Genomic DNA, 20,969 nt, shown 5'->3' with positions numbered 1-20,969 from the left:
TTTGCTATCTGAGCAGGATCATCAACAGTCAACTATCGATATCAGGTGGACCAATCAGATTCATGCCCTTCCTTTTAGAGTTTATATAAGTAAAGAAATACTTGCTGTTTTTCTTAGTATCCTTTGCCAAATATTTCTCGTAATCTGCCTTCGCCTGCCTAACCTCCTTTTTGACCTGATTACAGACTAGCTTATATCTGCCATAGGCTTCTGAGTTGCTTGATAATTTATATGCATCCCATGCATTTTTCTTCTCTGTCACGAGTCTCATTAGTTCATTTGATAACCATTTAGGCCTAAACCTTGAACAATATTTCTTAATAGGTATGAAACTTTTAGTAGCTTTCACGATTAATTCCTTGAATGCTTCCTACTTAGAATTTACTGTTGGTAACATCGTCAGTTGAGACCATTATACTAACCTTTACGGAAGCAAAAACCCTTTCCTTTACCCCTGATGGTAATTATATCTTTAAGTAAATCCCACATCAGTACACTGTGATCACTGCCACCTAGTGGTTCCTTTATCTGCAAATTCTTAATACACGAATGATCACTGCTGATAACCAGATCAAGAGTATTACCCTCTCTGGTTGTTCAATGATGTGCGGCTTTCCAGCTCTTCCATGACAATATTTGCCATTATTGGAGACCCCACGGTAGCCCTGTCAATAGGTTTCTCTGGTTGGCTCTAACCTCAGCCACAGTCAGGTTTCTGCTCTCAACTCGTTTAGAAGAAATGACTCAGTTGTCATTCTACTGGACGATTAGGGACGTCGTACTGTCATCCTAAATCATTTCGAATACCAGGATAAAGCCTTATCTCTCCTGCAAGATGCCACCATTTATGAACCAGTGCATGACCATCCCATCAAGGTCTTGGAATGTTGGGAAGCCAGTGTTAACAGCCTAGTTTACAACTGGCTAAAATCTAAGAAGATTTCTAAAACTACACACTGGCAATTACATTCAACTGGGTGTCAACTTCCCTAGTTCTATGGACTGCGAAAAGTACACAAGCCGGCATCCCCTTGCGACCAATTGTCTCTTGTTGCAATATCCTGACGTATGAACTTTCAAAAAGTTGCCTACAAGAGGTGACTGCTGTCACCTCTTGTAGGCGACACTGACTGTACAGTCTTGAACAGTGGGGAGTTCTTACGCCTGATTTCACACCTTACCATCAATGAAGATCAAGTCGTGGGGTCATTTGATGTTGCTTTGTTCACTTCAGTCCCATTTCAACAAGCCATCACATGTGCCAGACAACTATTGGACAGTGACCCCACCCTACCCAATAGAACCTCACTATCTGCTGACGATATTTGCGCTGCTCTTAGCTTGTATATAACCAATAGTGTGGTCACGTTCGGTGACTCCCTGTTTAGGCAGATCAATTGGATGGCCATGGGTTCCCCCCCATCAACTGTCATGGCGAATATTGCCGTGGAAGAACTGGAGGGCCACGCATTCTTGAAATTACCAGATCCAATCACCTTCTGGTGCCGTTATGTCGATGATGTCTTTGTAATCACCCCCCCCCCACACCCCACCATGGGGCCCGGAAAACTGACTTCTACAACACCTCAACTCTTTGTCACCCTTTATCAAATTCACCATTGAGCTGGAGTCGGACATGTGCAAAGTGTGCTAGTTGTCTGACGGCACCAGGGGTTCACATTGTGTAGCATAGAACTCTCTGTAGGCCAGAGATTTCAAAAGTGTGTGGGGAGTGGGAGGATGTGTTGTGTACCATTGTTCTTCTGGCCATTGGGCCCCTTTTGAGACTCACCGTTACCACACTTGGCCCCGGGGAGGCAGGTCAGGTACCCGGTAGATTTTATTTTGTACTCTGGCAGGCCCTGCCACCTAGTTTCTGAAGATTTCTGTAGCAAGGGCTATGGGAAAAAAAGAAAAGAAGGGGTTAACGCTAGAATATAAAAGGCTGAGAGAGCTTTGTATAAGTGTAGTTTAAATTTGGACGTTATTAATTGATAAATTGTGTGGGGGGTGTACACTGGTGAGTTAGACAGAGTAGTGGGGGAGACCGAAGGCTGGGGGAAGACAGGTATGGGGATGCTAGAGAAGGCAACCACAGAAAGTCTGAGGCACACCATGCCTCACCAGGCGGAAGGGGGGGAGACAGGGACCCATCTCCTCTCCCCAGTCGGGGAGGAGAGTAAAAAAAACAGGCAAGAGTGCTCAGTTTGATTGCCAAAGTGGCTTGGGCAGCAAAGCTGTTGTCTCCAATGTCTGGGTTTGGAGTCTTGCGTTGGATCAGGGCCTGTCCAGGATTCGTGGTCACTTCCTTGTTTCTTCTGATTATAGTGATAATTCGGTGGATTGCATTTCATGGGAAATGCAATCCACCGCACTCCAGTCCATGGTTATTCTTCTTTTATGTTGTCGCATATTCAGAATCCACACATGTTGATATACTTGGGACAGAGTCCCATTAAGGTTTGCTGTCACTTCCTTATTGTCTCATTACGTTGTAGAGCCGGTTTAGTGCACTGTCTTTCCTGGGACCTAGTCCTGTCCGTCATCGTTGGACATATGCGTAGTGGCATTGTAGCAATCTAACTGCCTGATGATTTTAGAAATCTTGCAACAAGCAAGAGCTGTTGTCTATTATTATCTCAGCCGGTTGGATTTTCATTATGGCTTTGCTTAGTTATACTAACAGAGGTTTTGGGGATGTAGATAGAGGCATTCTCAAAGATACAATGGAATCCATCAGGTGAGTGTGGCTCAGGGATAAAAATACACTGGGTAAGAGAACCCAGTTTAGACCAAGAAGTCAATGATCTATCATGATGAGTTGAGGATTTCTCTTGAAGAGAGTTGCCCAGGTGTTGATGTTTCCAAAGTCTAAATCGATTGATGTCATAATCAAAATTGTTGATTCTCAACCTAGATACTGGTTTTAGGTGTATCAATCCATGTCTTTCCTGTGAAGGGATAGTCAGGTCCTGTGGTTTCAGAGTTAAAATCAGGTAATATCACATCCTGATTGATTGATCTTGCCTGCAGATTTCAGCCCGATGAAACTTGGATTCAAAAAGTGAATCTCAGTTCAGTTGAGCTTCGATGAGGCTGGAGTCGGACAATGCCTTGTCCTTTCTGGATGTTCTAGTTTGCCGTGAGGGCACTCATTTAAGAACCTTGGTCTACCTTAAACCAATGTGTGCTGGCCAATTCACCAACTATAGATCAGCACACACCCACAGCCAGTTTCTCAATGCAGCACATGCCCCTTTTGTCCATGTCTGGACCCATTCTAGTTCCATGGACGAAATACACGATGAGGTTATGAGAGTAAAGATGGATCTGTCCAAATGTGGCTACCCTACCTGTGCCCCTAGACAAATGTGATCTGCAGGTCCATGAGCTCACAGCACACCCTAGGGCTTTCCAAAGTGATAACACAATCTGTACCGCCTTTATCCCCTATTACCCTGACATATCACAATGGCCACACTTTACCTCACATGATCACAACCTGTCATTCTTTGTTTTTGCACAAACATATTCAGCTGATGAAGAGTCTTCTTGACTTGAAAGCTTCTGTACTAATTTGTTTGTTTTTGCTTCAATTTACCTTATTAAAGGGTTCTACCTACAACATATTTGTTTTCCATTTGTCTGGAGTAAACAGTAATTTTTACCATATTAATAATTGTAATTTTCTTAGATTTTTGTTCTACTAAAATGCCATTGTAATTGCAGGCTATTGGCTCTGAGCTCAAAGATCGTTAATAGCAGACAAATATTTAGTAATGACCAATTAAAAATACTGAATATATACTATTTAAAAATATTATTGTCACCATCACCAGTTGTATTGCCTTTTATTGGCAAAAAAGCCAGTAAAAGGTTATTGGCTTTTTTTTTTTTCATCTATCAAAAGTGGATCAATCAAGAACATACACAATTTAGCCGTAATACTGATACCTTAAAGCCTTTTTTTTTTTAAATGAAAACATCAAACATGAAAGGTATTAGAACCTGCAGTACTTAGGTATTAGAAACTCCACTACAACGCTGATGGAACTGATATTCGGGTGACATTCAAGTCAAGTGGACCCAATTTCGGTGAAGTCCAGACGGTCTGTGATAGCCAAATCCTCTGCTTGCACCTTCACGATCGTGGGACTGTTAGTAATCCTGGATATAACCTCCATGCACAAGTACATGGTGGGTGACCACCCAGGTGTGAACCAATGTAAGCAGGGGTCAAGGTGTGGCGCCCACACCACATGGAGGAATGCCGCCCCTCTATGTTACTAGGTGGCAGTACTAGGTGGTAGATGACTCTCATCAACCGGTGCAATACCACCACTTTGCCTATTGGAGGCTTGAAGTGGTGGAACCCATGTTTAGTCTCTAGAGCTAAGTTCCGGTCAACCCTTCCTTATCTCTTCCATCATGCAATATGATTGATGAATTTTTAGGTTATGATGAACATTGTGGCGAGATCCAATATTCCTTACATTTCGAGGGTACAGCTCTAAAACGGTGTTCGCAGGCCGGCCGCTAGTTAGTACACCGGACCAAACCTATTGGTAACTCTCTAGGAGGCTTCCGGATCAGCTAGTGTATAATCTTGCTACCTCTACTCTGCCAGATAGTGACTGGAGGGAGTCCGAGTAGTGTGTATGTGGGGAGCATTGTCGAGGCCACGTTATGTCTAGGATCTGGGTGTATTCTTACCATATATACGCCATATCCACAAATTTCAGTACTTCATACAGCATGTCCCACCCACTTTTTCTTACTTTTGAATACACCATGAAATGTCAAACTAATAGAGCAAGCTTATCTGCGAAAAGATCTAAACCTCCCAAGCACTTCCTAATTCATTTCATAAATATACGTGGTGTCAACTTTAATCTCAACGATGTCCATTTCGACTTGCAGTCTGCCAAACCCCATGTATTTTTTATGACAGAATCTCAGTTATCGGTTGATTCAACTACTGCTCATCTCAGATGTCCAAATTATTCACTGTATGATTCCTTATGCCTCAAAGGTGATACTTGTGCATATGTCCGTTCTGATATTCCCAGTCAGAGACTTGGTAATTTGGAATCTCCTCTTTTCGATCTTCTCTGGCATAAAATCTCTCTACCTCATTGGGTAAAATCCATCTGTTGTCTATACCGTTCTCCCAACTCCACTAATCAATTGGAGCTCTTTGACTTCCTCTCTTTGCAACTTAACTTTCTCCAGTTCAACTTTCCTAACAGTGAGGTAATTTTCCTTGGTTTTTAATGTTCACAACTCCAGTTGGCTTTCGTTTTCTAGTCACACCGACCCAGCTGGTCGAGATGCTGAGGCTTTTGCAATTACTAATGACCTCGCATTTGTTCATTGTTCATTTACCTACAAGAATATCGGACAATCCTAATCATACAGCCAACATGCTTGATCTGTTTCTCATAAACAATCCTTCTAAGTACACGGTCCAAGTGCGAGGTCCTTTAGGCACTTCAAATCACAACTGGTGATTGTCTCTTCTCCAATGGAGCCTTTATCTCATGGCTATTCCCACCTCATGTTGTTTGGCATTACAAGAATGCAAAATGGGATGACCTCCTAGATTTCTTTTCTTCTTTTCCTTAGTCGGATTACTGTTTCAAAACTTCTGATGTCAACATTTGCTCAGATCGTGTCAATGAAATTATTCTTGAAGGAATGGAATCCTTTATCCCACACTCCACTTTAAAATCACGTCCTTTAAACCTTGGTTTTCCAATAAATGTGCTAAGGCTGTTCAAGAGAAGAATGTTGCATATCGTAATTGGCTTGTTTCTAATTCTTCAGTTTCATTTTCTGCCTATACCAAAGCTCACAACAATTGTAAAGCAGTTATTAATCAGTCCAAACTATAGTTTGAACAGGCTAAGAGTAGAAAACTTGCTTCTTGCCCTAATGGTAGCCGAGCATTCTGGTCCCTAGCCAAAGCTATTGGCCGCAACTTTTGCCTATCTCTGCTCCCACCTCTGTCCAAACCAGATGGTTCTGTTGTCACTTCAGCCAAGGATAAAGCTGGCCTGCTAGCATCCTATTTTTCTTCCAACTCATATATTAATGAACTTGGTAAAACACCTCCCACCATTCCCAACACGCCCCATTCAGTGCCTCCTGTGGTCTTCTGTCAAAAGGATGTCAGAAGGATTTTGAGAAATCTTGATGCTAAGAAAGCTCCAGGTCCCGATGGTATTTCTCCACTTGTTCTCAAAACCTGTGCTCCTGAACTTAATCCTATTCTTTGCCTCCTTCTTTCACTTTCTTATTCCAAAGGTGTTTTTCCTTCTGCTTGGAAATTTGCTCGTATCCAGCCAGTTCCTAAAAAAGAGTGACAAATCCCTCCCATCCAATTATCTTCCCATTGCAATTACTTCTACTCTTTCTAATTTGTTATTTTGGTTTTTTTTAGGAGCATTAGCAACTAAGGCCATATTGCTCCAGGCATATGAGGTGGTCATTACCTGACCTTTCCGCATCCTCCGTATTTGGTGGTCACGGGCTCGAACCCCGGTCTAATCAAGAAGCGTGTGCTACGCACTGCTGCTCCTGCCCACCTGGATATGGAGGCGCCCTACTCTTTCTAATGTAATGGAGAAATCAATTAACCACCAACTCTTAAACTACCTAGAAACCTTCCGTCTGATCAACGATCGCCAGTATGGATTCCGTCAGTGTCAATCCAGTGGTGATGTTCTGGCTTATGTTACTCATTTATGGACTAATTCAATGGAAAGGTTCGCTGAAACACAAGCAGTTGCTCTTGACATCTCAAAGGCTTTCGATCATGTTTGGCATAAAGGTCTTCTAAACAAGTTTCCATCTTATGGTTTACCAACTGTTTTTAGTAATTGGTTATTCAGTTTTCTCTCTGATCGCTCACTGAGGGTGATGATAGATGGCTCTCTGTCTTCTAACTTCTCCACTAATGCCGGTGTACCCCAAGGTTCAGTTCTTTTCCCCACTCTTTTCCTCTTGTATATTAATGACCTTCTTCCATTGACTGGAAATCCTATCCATAGTTTTGCCGATGATAGCACATTGCATTCCACTTTCCATTTTGAGAAACCTTGCCCTGTTCAATCAGCTTCAACTTCTCAAAAATCTGCTACCAATCCCTTAAATGCCAATCTTCAGGTAATTCTCCAGTGGGGGCAAAGACAGCTTAGTTGATTTCAGCTAAGTTGTTCTAAAACTTAGTCTTGTCTTATATCACGCAAAAAGGATTCTTCTGCTCCTATGCTTATCTTTAGTGACACTCCAATTTCTAGGCAAAATGATATATCTCTTTTGGGGATTAATCTGACTTCTAATCTCTCTTGGCACAAGCACATTACAAATATTGCTTCCTCTGCATCTAAAAAACTTAGTTTTCTCTTTCGCTCTCAGCATTACTTTTCTTCCAAACAGCTGCTCACTCTGTATAAATCGCAAATCTGCCCTGCCATGGAATATTGTTCCCACATCTGGGGTGGTGCTCCCAAAACCTCTCTCAGGCTTCTTGATTCCATTCAGAAGACGGCAGTTAGGTTAATTAATGATTCATCTCTAACAGAGTCTCTCCACTCGCTGTCTCATAGATGCACTGTTTCTGCTGCATGCAGAGGTATTGCTTGAGGCATTGAGGTATTGCTCAAAACATCAAAGGCAGATATTGTTGGGATATCCGAGACGTGGTGTCACACAGATATAAGGGATGCAGAACTGCAATTTGGGGAGTACAACGTCTACAGAAAGGATAGACAGGATAGGAAGGGGGGAGGGGTTATGCTATTAGTTAAGAAACACATAAAAACCAAGGAAGTGAAGCCAGTCGACATCGCTGGACAGTGCAGTGTTGAGTCAGTTTGGTGTGACATAAGCATTGGGAGATCAAAATTGAGAGTAGGAGTGTGCTATAGGCGTAATGACTCTGATGAGTATAATAAGGAACTGTACAGGGAAATAGAGTGGGCCAGTAAATCAGAGAGTCTTATAATGGGAGATTTTAATTTTCCAGATATTGACTGGAATTTGGGGGCTGGTTACTCACACACTAGCAGGGCTTTTGTGGATTTATTGGATGATTGTTTTCTACATCAGCATGTTCGGGAGGCAACTAGAGGGAGTAATACTCTTGATTTGATTATCAGCAGTGATTCTTCATGCATTAAGAATCTGCAGATAAATGAACCACTAGGTGGCAGTGATCACAGTGTGCTGAAGTGGGATTTACTGAAAGAGGTAACTACCATTAGGGGTAAAGGGAAGGGTTATTGCTTCCGTAAAGGCGACTACGATGGACTGAGACAGTATTTAAATTCTATACAGTGGGACCAACTGATGATGTTACCAACAGCAAATTCAAAATGGGAAGCATTTTGAATTTGCTGTTGAAAGAACTTATCTTGGAAGCTACTAGGCTTTACATACCAACTAAGAAATATTGTTCAAGGTTTAGGCCAAAATGGATGTCAGATGAACTAATGAGGCATATGGCAGAGAAGAAAAATGCATGGGATACATATAAATTAACACATGACACAGAAGCCTATGATAGATACAAGTTGATATGCAACCAAGTTACAAAGGAGGTTAGGCAGGCGAAGGCAGATTACGAGAAATCCTTGGCAAGGGATGCAAAGAAAAACAACAAAGTGTTCTTTACTTATGTAAACTCTAGAAGGAAGGGGATGAATCAGATTGGTCCACTTGATATTGATGGGTCAACTGTTGATGATCCTGCTCAGGTAGCTAACAAACTAAATGAATATTTTGCATCGACATTCACACATGAGGAGTTATTCAGCAAGGGGAATGCCAGAGGTGTATTCAACTCTAGCAGTAAGCTACAGAATCTTGAAATAACTGGGAGTAAAGTGGAGGAGAAACTGTTGAAGATAAACACAAGAAAGGCACCCGGGATGGATGGGATCTATCCAGTTATATTAAAGGAGGCAGCAAAGGAAGTAAGCAAACCCTTAGCCATAATTATGACAGCTTCCTTGGACTCAGGGGAGGTACCCATAGACTGGAAATGTGCAAATGTGACCCCAATTCACAAAGGAGGATCAAAGGCTGACACAAGTAATTATAGAACTGTGAGCTTAACTTCTGTTCCAGGAAAATTAATGGAGGCACTGGTTAAAGAAGCACTGCAGGATCATTTAGACAAGACTTCAGTTATAGCTCAGACACAGCATGGTTTTGTTAAGGGGAAGTCTTGCCTGACCAACTTGATTGGATACTATGATGCAGTCACAAAAGAACTGGATGCAGGGAATAACTTTGATATTATATACTTGGATCTTAGAAAGGCTTTTGATACTGTGGCACATGGAAAACTGCTACACAAATTGGAGCAGTGTGACATTGGAGGCAAATTGCTGCTATGGATAAAGGGGGTGGTTGAGGGGGAGAAGACAGAGAGTGGTAATCAATGGACACTGCTCATCGTGGACTAATGTTATTAGTGGAGTCCCTCAGGGCTCAGTGTTGGGTCCATTATTGTTTTCTGTATTTATAAATGATATTGATGATGGTATATCAAGCTTATTGTCCAAGTTTGCAGATGATACAAAGGTTGGCAGGGTTGTCAAGGACACTACTGACACTATGCTGCTGCAACAGGATCTGGAAAGGTTGAGCAGATGGGCTGAGAGGTGGCAAATGAAGTTTAACATTGACAAATGTAAAGTACTACACATGGGAAACAGCAACCCCAGAGCAACGTATCAACTCTGTGGTACTACACTGACAGTGGTAGAGAATGAAAGGGACTTGGGGGTGATTGTGCAGGCAGATATGAAGTTCTCTGAGCAGTGCAGACGGGCTGCAAGAGTAGCTCATGGAGTATTGTCAATGATATACAGGAATTTTTCCAGCAGGGATAAGGAGGTGATTATTCCCTTGTATAAGGCAATGGTCAGGCCACACCTAGAGTGCTGGAACAAGTACAGAGAAGGGCAACAAGATTAGTGAATGGAACAAAGGGGTGCTCTTACGAAGAAAGGCTTAAGTTTTGCAAATTACAGTGTCTGGAGACTAGGCACCAGCGAGGTGATCTGATAGAGGTGTATAAAGCCTTGAATGGTTTAAGCATGCTCAATGCTGATGGGATTCTTCCTCTAGCTCAGAAAAATCACCTGAGAGGGCATAAATTCAAATTGAGGAAAGACAGATGTAGGATAGACGTGCGGAAATTTGCCTTTAGCCAGCGGGTGGTTGGTTGGTGGAACAGACTGCCATCCCTTGTGGTGGAGGTTGATAGCCTAAATAAGTTTAAGGCTCAGCTGGACAGGTATTTTGAACGAACAGAGGGGTGAAGTGGAAGTGGGTTTTTTTTTTTTTTTTTTGGCTGATGCTGCATAAGCTTGCTTTCTTGCATCAAATGCCTCTACTAATGCTAATGCTAATGCCTCTTCTGCAGATACTTCCATGGGCACTGTTCTTCTGAATTGGCTTCTATAATTCCAGCTCTCTCTTTCAAAACAGTCCCAACATGTGCCTCCACCAGCCAACATCCACTTACTGTCCAACTTCAAACTCACAGAACCAACTTTTCACCTTCCTCGTTTATTCATTCAACTACCGTATTCTGGAGCACCTTCCTTCATACGTATTTCCTGAAAATTACAGTCTACAGAAGTTCAAGTTCAATGTCAACAGATATCTTCTTTCGTCTTCTCAACCTCAAACCCAAGCACGGTACTAAGTACTATAGGTTCTAATACCTCTTGTGTTTGGGGTTTACATAAAAAAAAAAAAAAAAAAAAAACTTAGTACCAAGTGTTGGATGAAGGTTGAGAAGACAAAAAAAAAAATTTTATCTCATTAGATTTGAATTTGTGTAGATGTATTTTCCCAAAATACATGTTGTTCCAGAATATGGAAATCAAAGGGATAAATGAAGAAAACAAAATTTGGTTCTGTGAGTTTGAAGTTGGACAGTAAATAAGTGCTGAATGAATCTGGCCTATATTCGGACTGGTTTTGGTGGGGAGAGGGGAATTATTGAAGATAATTCAGAACAGCACCCATGGAAGTATCTGTAGAAAAGCATGTCGCAGAAATAGAAAGTCTGTAAGACAGAGAGTGGAGAGATTTTTAAGAGACTGGTCATTAATTAAACCTCAAGTCCTATAATTAATTCAATTCATTTCCTTTTGGCATCTCTCATATTGTATAAACAAGTCACGACTGGGTTGTCAACTGTTATAACTCTGGGTACCTACCCGCATCACTGATGAGTATCCAAATAGCTTTGAAATAGTGCTGTCTGTGTGGTGGTACTCAAATGAAAATAAGTAACAGTATTCTTCTCTAATTGGAAAGTGTTGCTTATTTGAAGTATAAGGAGGGCAACCTGTTGGGAAAGATTTTACAATATGAGATGTTGCAATAATGATGCCAATGTACACTGAGTAGACAGAAATCATGGGATACTTACCTAGTAATGGGTAGGCCCATCTTTGGTCCGGATAAGGGCAGTCACACAGCGAGGCATTGAATCCACTAGTTCATGAAAGTGTTCCACAGGTTTTATTATTAATATTTTCCTCTTTGAGGTAAATTCCTCTTTGTTTTTATATATTAATGTACAAATGTAGAACTCATTCAGCATCATAGCTCTATTTTTAATTATATTAATATTTTCCCTATAGCTGCTTCGGAGTTCTCTAGTAAACAATAGAACACAGGCTGTTGTTTGTGATGATTTGGGGATGGTAGACTATGCCATTTATCCATATTCCAAAGTTGATTTAAAAACTAAAGACAGAGCTGATCTCTTAGAAGGTAAGTCCATAATATATTGATGTCTAACATTAAGGGTTTTCCCATCATAAGACTTATTTAATTTGAAATCTGTTTAAGTCACATAGATCTTGGTTATACTTGGGAGAACAACATATAATTTAGTTGACGTGCAGAGCTCAGCAACAAATTCACATGCAAAAATTACTTGTGCAGTACTGCCTTTCATTTCCGTAGTAAGCCATGGCATTGACCATACAGCAGAGATGCCTTGTTGTGGAACGATATTTTAAACTTTGCAGAAGTTAAATAGGATTTTAAACAATATATCAGTACATGCAATTTACCAAGTAAATTTACCATATGGAAGTTGGCAAACTTATACTCTTTTTTTTAATCAACTTTAAAACATGGCAAAATCTATGTTCGATGATGGCATGATAATTAAAAACAACAGGTCTGTCTTCTTCCCTTTTTTTTTTTTGGAAGGGGGAAATATTTTAAAGAGCAGTCTTTTCAAATAATCCACACTCAATTGAAGAACTAAAGAACACTATCACTCAAGTAATTGCTGACATTTCCAGGAATATGGTTCTCTGTTTCACTGAATGCATCATCTAATTCGAGTGTGTTTAGCAAAGAATGGTAGGCTCTTTCAACATTTCTTATTGCATTGTGACCTTAAATAAGTGTATATACCAACCAAATTATATGTTGTTTCCGCAGATGCAACCAGAAATATATGCAATTTTATCTGTTCAGCAACTTTAAAAACACCCTTTACATTGCTGGTATTCTGATATATGTGACAGGTTTTTAAAAATATATAATACCCGTAAAATTACAAAACAGTGTGACTCGAGATGTTATCCATGACATTGGTGAAACTCCAGGCCACTATATTTTGTTATTAGTAATGATGTTACAAATTGTGTCCAATGAGTGGAGTTTTCTTCTGCTTAAACAGCAGAAGACATCATTTTTTGTTTGTTTTTTGTGTTATTTTGAATAATTTTTCTTTCTTTCTTTCTTTTTTTTTTTTTTTTTTTTTTTTCCCTTTAGCATTTTTGGGAGCATTATATGTGGACAAAGGAGTGAATTACTGTAGAACTTTCTGTCAAGTATGCTTCTTTCCTAGGTTGCAGGTAAGTATTTTTTATTTACAAATTAAATTATGATCTATAAGCATTTTATGCAGTTATTTGGTTGGATTTCATTCTATTGTGGTCTACAGGAAGTTTTATGTACAAAGCACTGGCTCAATCGTGCACATTTTAAGATTGATCTTGTACGTTGCTAGAAAAAGCTGCACGGCCTCTTGTTAATTGTTGTGCTGGCTGTAATGAAGCAGTTACATTGAAGGTGATAGCTCTACTGAGTTCTAAACTTCAATGTAAGTGGAAATTTGAAGGTAAGGAAAAGGATAAATTTTGGACTGGCTGCAGTCCATCCCTCCCATCCAATTATCGTCCTATTGCAATTACTTCTACTCTTTCTAAAGTAATGGAGAAATCAATTAACCACGAACTCTTAAACTACCTAAAAACCTTCCGTCTGATCAGCGATCGCCAGTATGGATTCCGTCAGTTTCGATCAACTGGTGATATTCTGGCTTATGTTACCCATTTATGGACCAATTCAATGGAAAGGTTCGGTGAAACACAAGTAGTTGCTCTTGACATCTCAAAGGCTTTCGATCGTGTTTAGCATAAAGGTCTTCTAAACAAGCTTCCATCTTATGATTTTTCCAACTGTTTTTAGTAATTGGTTATCCAGTTTTCTCTCTGATCGCTCACTGAGGGTGATGATAGATGGCTCTCTGTCTTCTAACTACTCCACTAATGCCGGTGTACCCCAAGGTTCAGTTCTTTCCCCCACTCTTTTCCTCTTGTATATTAATGACCTTCTTCCATTGACTAGAAATCCTATCCGTAGGTTTGCCTATGATAGCACATTGCATTCCACTTTCCATTTTGAGAAACTCTTCCTGCTCAATCAACTTCGACTTCTCGAAAATCTGCTACCAATTCCTTAAATGCCAATCTTCAGGTAATTCTCCAGTAGGGCAAAGACAACTTAGTTGATTTCAACCCTTCTAATACTCAGTCTTGCCTTATATCTCGCAAAAAGGATTCTTCTGCTTCTATGCTTATCTTTAGTGACACTCCGATTTCTAGGCAAAATGATATATCTCTTTTGGGGATTACCCTGACTTCTAATCTCTCTTGGCACAAGCACATTACAAATATTGCTTCCTCTGCATCTAAAAAACTTGGTTTTCTCTTTCGCTCTCGGCATTACTTTTCTTCCAAACAGCTGCTCAGTCTGTATAAATTGAAAATCTGCCCTGCCATGGAATATTTTTCCCACATCTGGGGTGGTGCCCCCAAAACCTCTCTCAGGCTTCTTGATTCCATTCAGAAAGAGGGCAGTTAGGTTAATTAATGATTCGTCTCTAACAGTCTCTCCACTCGCTGTGTCATAGACGTACTGTTTCTGCTGCATGCCCCTTCTACAGATACAGTAATACCCCGACTTACGCGAACTCAGAGTTACGCGGTTCTTGATTTTTTCGTTTGGCAACGCTGCCGCCCACTATCTTCAAGGTCGTTTTTCATATGTTATCGATATACGGTGCGACGGCGGAGAATGAGAGCGAAAGATGAACAAAATTCAACTTTGCTGCTTTTATGTTTTTTATATCAGTGAAGGGGAAAACACATTTCACCATAATAACGTAAAAACCAACACAATTCCAGCTATCGGTATAATCGCAAATGCAATTAGATCGAGTTTACTACCAGTTTATAACAGATTTCACTAGCAGAAACGCAACTGGATTTTTATTGTTTTATGGTAGTAACCCCTAGAAATGTGGGGTGTTAATAGTGTATCTCTGCCTTTATGGTGTTGTTTATTCAGTTGCTACATGCGCGCAGCTTTGTTTATGCGTATCAAGCGTGCCTCCTCGTTTTGTAATTGCGCTTTATTCCCTAAAAATGAGTAAAATACTTAATTAAAAGGTGTGAAAAGGAAGCGTCCTGGTGAAGACACTGCAGATTCAGAGAGAAAAAGAAAAGTAATATCGATAAACATAGGCGGACTGGGTCAAAAATTCTTACCCTGGAAAATTTATAGTGGCCTCATACTATGGTTTATGGCCAAAATCACACTGGCCCACCGGGGTTACACTGGCCCCGGTAAGGCTTATGGCCAGTCCGCCTCTGTCGATAGAGGAAAAAATATGAAATTGTGAAACGCTTTGAGCGAAATGAAAGACCATGTGATATTGCACGTGCTACAGGCCTAAATGAAGCAACGGCGAAAAGCACATGACAATTGCAAACTTGACAGGTTGAAAATTGAAAAGGGCTCAATTGTAAAGGGCTTAAAAATTTTAGAAAACATAGACTCCAACGAAGAACGCGTTATAGCTACAAAGCAAGGAATAAAAAAATTATTAGCTTGCTACGAAGAAATTCTGTGTGAAAAAAAGAAGGCGCTGTGTCTTCAGACAAATTTGTTAGATTTTATGAAGCCATCGACATCGAAATAACTTTTTAACGTAAGTCATTTGTTTTTTTAATACATATTTTGTATTAATATGTATAAAAAACTGCAATTTTATTAATATTTTTCTTCTAAACTAGTGTTTTTGTTAGTCCTTGGTCCCAATTAAGCAAAATTTATATGTATTTATATGCAAAGTTGTACCCCGACTTACGCGATTTTCGTCGGACCCACCTATCGCGTAACTTCGGGGTATTACTGTACTTCCTTGGGCACTGTTCTTCTGAATTGGCTTGTATATTTCCCGCTCTCTCTCTCTTTCAAAACAGTCCAAACAGGTGCTGCCACCAGGCAACATCCATTTACTGTCCGACTTCAAACTCACAGAACCAACTTTTCATCTTCCTTGTGTATTCATTCAACTGCCGTTTTCTGGAACAACCTTCATACATATTTCCTGAAAATTGCAGTCTACAGAAGTTCAAGTCCAGTGTCAAAAAATATCTTCTTTCGTCTTCTCAACCTCCAACCCAAGCACGGTACTAAGTACTATAGGTTCTAATACCTCTCGTGTTTCAGGTTTGCATGAAAAAAAAAAAAAAAAAGTCCTTGATCAATGTACATGGATATACACATTGTCAGACTGAGCCAGTATTTAGCCACAAAAAATTCATGGCCGTTTACAAATGGGATGGGATTTTATAATGTAACTCTATCCTATACTACATAAATTGTGTGTGCTGTTCCCTATCCAGGGTGCTGTGACCTCATCTGTATGCAAGTGAGTGAATAGGGCAATTGGGAGGGTGAAAACTGTTTGTTACTTTTCCCTGCTATGTGTCAAGAACATATCAAGAACATGGGTTGAATATATGTCATAAAAAATATAGATGTATATATACATACAGTAAACCCCCGCTATTCATGGTTGTTACGTTCGTGAGAAATTCCGCAAATACTGAGTTATGGCGCCCATAGTAATAAAAGGGTTCCATTCTAAAGTATGAAATATATAACTAAAACTAGTCTAAAATTTTGTCTGTACGAATTATGTGTATTTACCTACATAATATGACTATGTACATAGACAAACGTAGACAGTACATAGAAAAATACAAGCATAAGGCATTGAAATGAAAATAAGAAACAATTTATTAAATGTAATACATATTTTTTAGACATTTTAAACAAACCTTTCAAAAACATATCAAGAACATGGGTTGCTGGGCAAAAAATAACTCATAATTGAAGTTTGTTTCTTCATTTTTTTATTGAGCTCCTTTTGAAATTCCCCGTAAGGCAAGAGTAATTTTTCTAGGTTGCGTTTAAACTTGATGCTTCTTTCCAAATTAGGATCCATTTCCACCACCTTTTCTGAAATTTGTATGGAGAGACTAAAGATTTCCTTTAATGACTTACTATTTAACTCTGGGCTAGCAACGTCGAGATTTTCCTCCTCAGGATCATTTTGGTTTTCATTTGACCTGGTTACTAATTCAACCAACTCTTCTATTGTAAGTTCATCTGCATGAGTCTCAATAAGTTCCTGAATGTCTGTTGCATCGATGTTTTCAAAGCCCCACCTTCTATTCCCTGTGCGATTTCTACAATATCGGCAACCAGTTCATTTACATTAGGGATTGTTTTAGCAACAACCACTTCTGGCCACAATTTTTGCCAACACGCATTAATTGTAGATGCACTTATCTCATCAACTGATGTCTTGATGTTGATCAGGCAATCTGCAACGTTATAATTTTTCCAACTTTGGCTTACAGTTAAGTCTGACTCACTTTACATTTTTTCAATTAAGCCAGTAAAAGTTCTCCTAACATAGTAGGACTTAAACGCAGAAATCACATCTTGGTCTAGCGGTTGTAAAAGTGATGTGGTGTTGGGTGGCAAAAACACAATTTCAACGTTTTGGTGGTCAAATTCTAGACTGCTTGAATGTCCTGGCGCGTTATCAATAAGAAGCAGAACTTTGAAAGGCAAAGATTTTGAAGCTAAGTAACTTTCCACCTCTCGCACAAAGCTATCATTAAACCACTCTCTAAAAAGTGTAGTTATAACCCAGGCATTTTTATTGGATTTCCAATAAACTGGAAGATGACCTTTATTCTTTTCCTTCAAAGCACGTGGATTCTGCGATTTATACACGAGCATCGGTTTGATCATGTGTCCACTAGCCTTTGCACAAAACAAAAGAGTAAACCTGTCTTTGGAAGCTTTGAATCCAGGAGCAGATTTTTCATTTTGTGTTAAGCATGTTCTGGCTGGCATTCTCTTCCAAAACAACCCAGTTTTGTCTGCATTGAACACCTGTTCATATCTTTTGTCTGTAATTAATTTTTTTAGTTCAGTCGGGAAACTTTCTGCAGCCACGAAATCTGCTGATGCAGACTCGCCTACCAGTTTCACATTATGAAGGCCATATCGATTTTTAAATCTTTCAAACCAGCCTTTGCTGGCTAAAAAACTTATCCCACAACTACTATCACCAGTTTCGCTGAAGTGCTCATAAAGGTGTTTTACCTTTTCACGAATGATGAGTGAACTTAACGGGATTTTATTTTGAGTTCTGTCTTCTATCCACAGATTTAAAGCCTTTTCCATTTTTTCTAATTTCACATCACGAGTTACAGAGCAAATTTTTTATGCAATTTACGCATTTTCACAGACACTACGGCGGATTTTTTCTTCCAATTTCTTGATTGACCGCACCGTTGACTCATTGATTTTATAATGTTTTGCCACCGATGAGACACTTTCACTATTAGAAATTTTGTCTAATAACTGAATTTTACTCGCTAATGTCATCACCACCTTTGATCTTTTCACAATTCCCTTGTTATTTATGGCCATATTTTTGTAGAGTTAGAAAAGAACTTGTCCAGAATAAAGTCATTTTCTTTTAATGTTAACACGCTCGAAAAAGTCCGTTTACACCAACAAACTGCAAAACGGTAGATTTTTCACTTTTGTAAACGTATCAATTAAGAGCAAGAGACGAAACCTTCCATGACAAGCGCATTACACATACTGAACAAAGATTGCGTGAAACATCCACGCTTGCAATTTTGTCACTCCCCCACCCATTGAGTGCAGGATGCTTCCTTTTTTTTACACCTTTTAAGTTATTTTTACTCATTTTTAGGAAATAAAGCACAATTACAAAATGAGGAGGCACGCTTGATACATAAGCATAAACAAAAACATACAAATACATAAACAAAACATAAACAATACATAAACATAAAAAAAAAAAAACATAAACAAAGCTGTGAGCATGTAGCAACTGAATAAACAACACCGTAAAGGCAAAGACACACTAACACCTCAGTAGCTCACATTTTACTAAAGCACATTTCTGGGGGTTACCACCATAAAACAATAAAAACAATTTCCAGTTGCGTTCCTGCTAGTGGAATCTTTTATAAACTGGTAGTAAACTCGATCTAATTGCATTTGCGATAATACCGATAGCTGGAATTTTACATTATGGTGAAATGCGTTTCCCCTTCACTGATATAAAAAACATAAACATTTTCAGAATCTTCTCTTCATTCCTATTGTGTTGCATTCAGTTGGGGTGATTCTAGTCCAACTGCCATTTCTTCTAATCACAATGGCGAATCATGCATAAGCAAATTCGGTTCGTGTTATATATGATATCGTTCCCCTATTTATAAATCGTGTATGATCGAATTTGTGTAGTGTAAACATGTGTTATGCGAGGACTGACTATACTACTCTGTGGACCGAGCAAAACGATTTTAGCCATGCCCATGTTTTTTTTATTGCGGAAAACGTTCACGGCGCTTTAAAATTCACATTTTTTTTTTAGGTTTAAATCAGCGACCGCAAATACAAATACGCGAATAGCGGGGGGTTTACTGTATATACAGGGTATCTCAAAAATATTGGTACAAACGTTTAGGGGAGGTAGGTAACATCTACAGGAATGTGAATCGCATTGGAACCCATAACAGGAAACATCACAGGAAAGTAGTAGCAGAGGCACAAGAAGCAGAAATGACGCAAGACAGTAATTAGTGGCAAACATTTATTTGACATAATATTAACAATGGAGTATGAGATGGATGCATTTCATGATGTTACAACAGATGCTCGAAGGTTCTACCATGAGATGCGATGCGTGCGTGACACCGACGCAGCATGGATTGGCGGACACGGTCAAACACACCTGGAGTTTCTTTGAGAGTAGCAGCAGCAGCGTAGACGAGTCTCGCCATGAGATCCATCGATTCATACACGACAGATTTGAGGGCCCCCCACAGAAAGAAATCAAGGCTCAATAAATCAGGTGAGCATGGGGGCCAGGCAACGAGTCCACCACGGCCAATCCATCAACGCCCAAAACGCCTGTTCAAATGGTCACGAATACACCTTCCATAACGGGCAGGCGCCCCGTCATGTTGAAACCAAATGTTGCATCTCATGTTTGCTGGAACATCGTCAAGTAACCCTGGTAGAACTTGTTCAAGAAAGATCCGATATTTAGCAGAGATCATGCGGGATGGTAACAGGTATGGGCTGACTAAGCAGTCACCGACCATACCTGCCCACACATTTATTGCGAAGCTATGTTGTGCCGCATGGGGGGGCACACCTTGTGGGTTGTCATGAGCCCACACATGAGCATTGTGCTGATTGAATAAGCCTTCCCAAGTGAAATAAGCCTCATCCATTAACAAAACATAGGCTGCTGCAAAATTCAAGTCTCGAACACTTTCTTGGAGAAACCACTGCGCAAAAGCCACACATGCAGGATGATCTTGGGGGAGCAGTAACCGAACCCTTTAGAGATGAAAGGGGTGTAAGGAATCGTCGTGCCAGATACGCTGTACACTGCAATGAGACATTCCTAAGGCAGAGGCAATGGCACGTGTGCTGGTAGTAGGATTATTCTGGAGGGCATTCAACACACTTTCTTCCATGGCGGGAGTTTGCGTCGAACATGGTCTGCCCGCACCACTCCTGTTATCTCTAAATGACCCATAATCCAGATTAATGACCCATAAACCAGATTAATCTGCATACCCCCCAGGACTACCCTGCCATGTGTAGGAACCTGTGGCTCCATACCAAATAACCATATAGGGGAGGAAGATGTACAGGAAGCCAGCGAAGGAGATTAGCTGAAAAAATATTAGTAAGCTAGTAGCAAGGAGATGCAATATAGAATGATAGAAGAATGAAATGAAATTAGGAATTATGGTAAAAGGGAGTAAATGTCAGTTTTGGTGAAAGAGGAAGTGACCAAGCATTAAGGAAGGAGAGAGTGAATGAGTGAAAGAGCAAATGTAATTGGCCGAAAGAATACAAATTTAATAATAACTTACATTGCTTTATTAGCATTAGTTGAGGCATATGATGCAAGAAAGCAAGCTGATACAGCTTCAGCCAAAAAAAACTTCCCATTTCACCCTAGACAAACATCTAGAGTGGCCATACAGTCACTCCGGATGTTTGTCTAGTTCAGCCTTAAATTTATTTAGTTGTCAACTTCCACAACAACAGATGGAAGTCTGTTCCAGCAAACAATTACACATGGGCTAAAGGCAAACTTCTGCATATATATTCTACAACTGTTTTTTTCTCAATTCGAATCTATGTCTCCTCAAGTTAATCTGAGCAAGCGAAAGTATCCCATCAGCATTGAGCCTACTCAA

The 20,969-nt window shown here is 40.0% G+C and overlaps 1 protein-coding gene across 2 annotated transcripts in view; it reads left to right on the top strand.

Moving 5' to 3' along the window:
• The window catches only part of drosha (ribonuclease 3 drosha), a 357,699-nt gene that overhangs the window by 309,072 nt on the left and 27,658 nt on the right, over positions 1-20,969 (top strand). For both annotated transcript variants that reach the window (XM_090389541.1, XM_090389540.1), the window contains 2 exons: positions 11,673-11,805; positions 12,826-12,908. In XM_090389541.1, coding sequence (XP_090245667.1) covers positions 11,673-11,805; positions 12,826-12,908 — 216 coding nt within the window. The remainder of the gene's footprint in view (positions 1-11,672; positions 11,806-12,825; positions 12,909-20,969) is intronic.

Source organism: Mastigoproctus giganteus, chromosome 2 (genome assembly GCF_048544385.1).
Source record: "Mastigoproctus giganteus isolate SK-2022 chromosome 2, ASM4854438v1, whole genome shotgun sequence".
In the NCBI taxonomy this organism is placed as follows: Eukaryota; Metazoa; Arthropoda; class Arachnida; order Uropygi; family Thelyphonidae; genus Mastigoproctus; species Mastigoproctus giganteus.
This window is presented reverse-complemented; position numbering and strand designations above follow the sequence as displayed.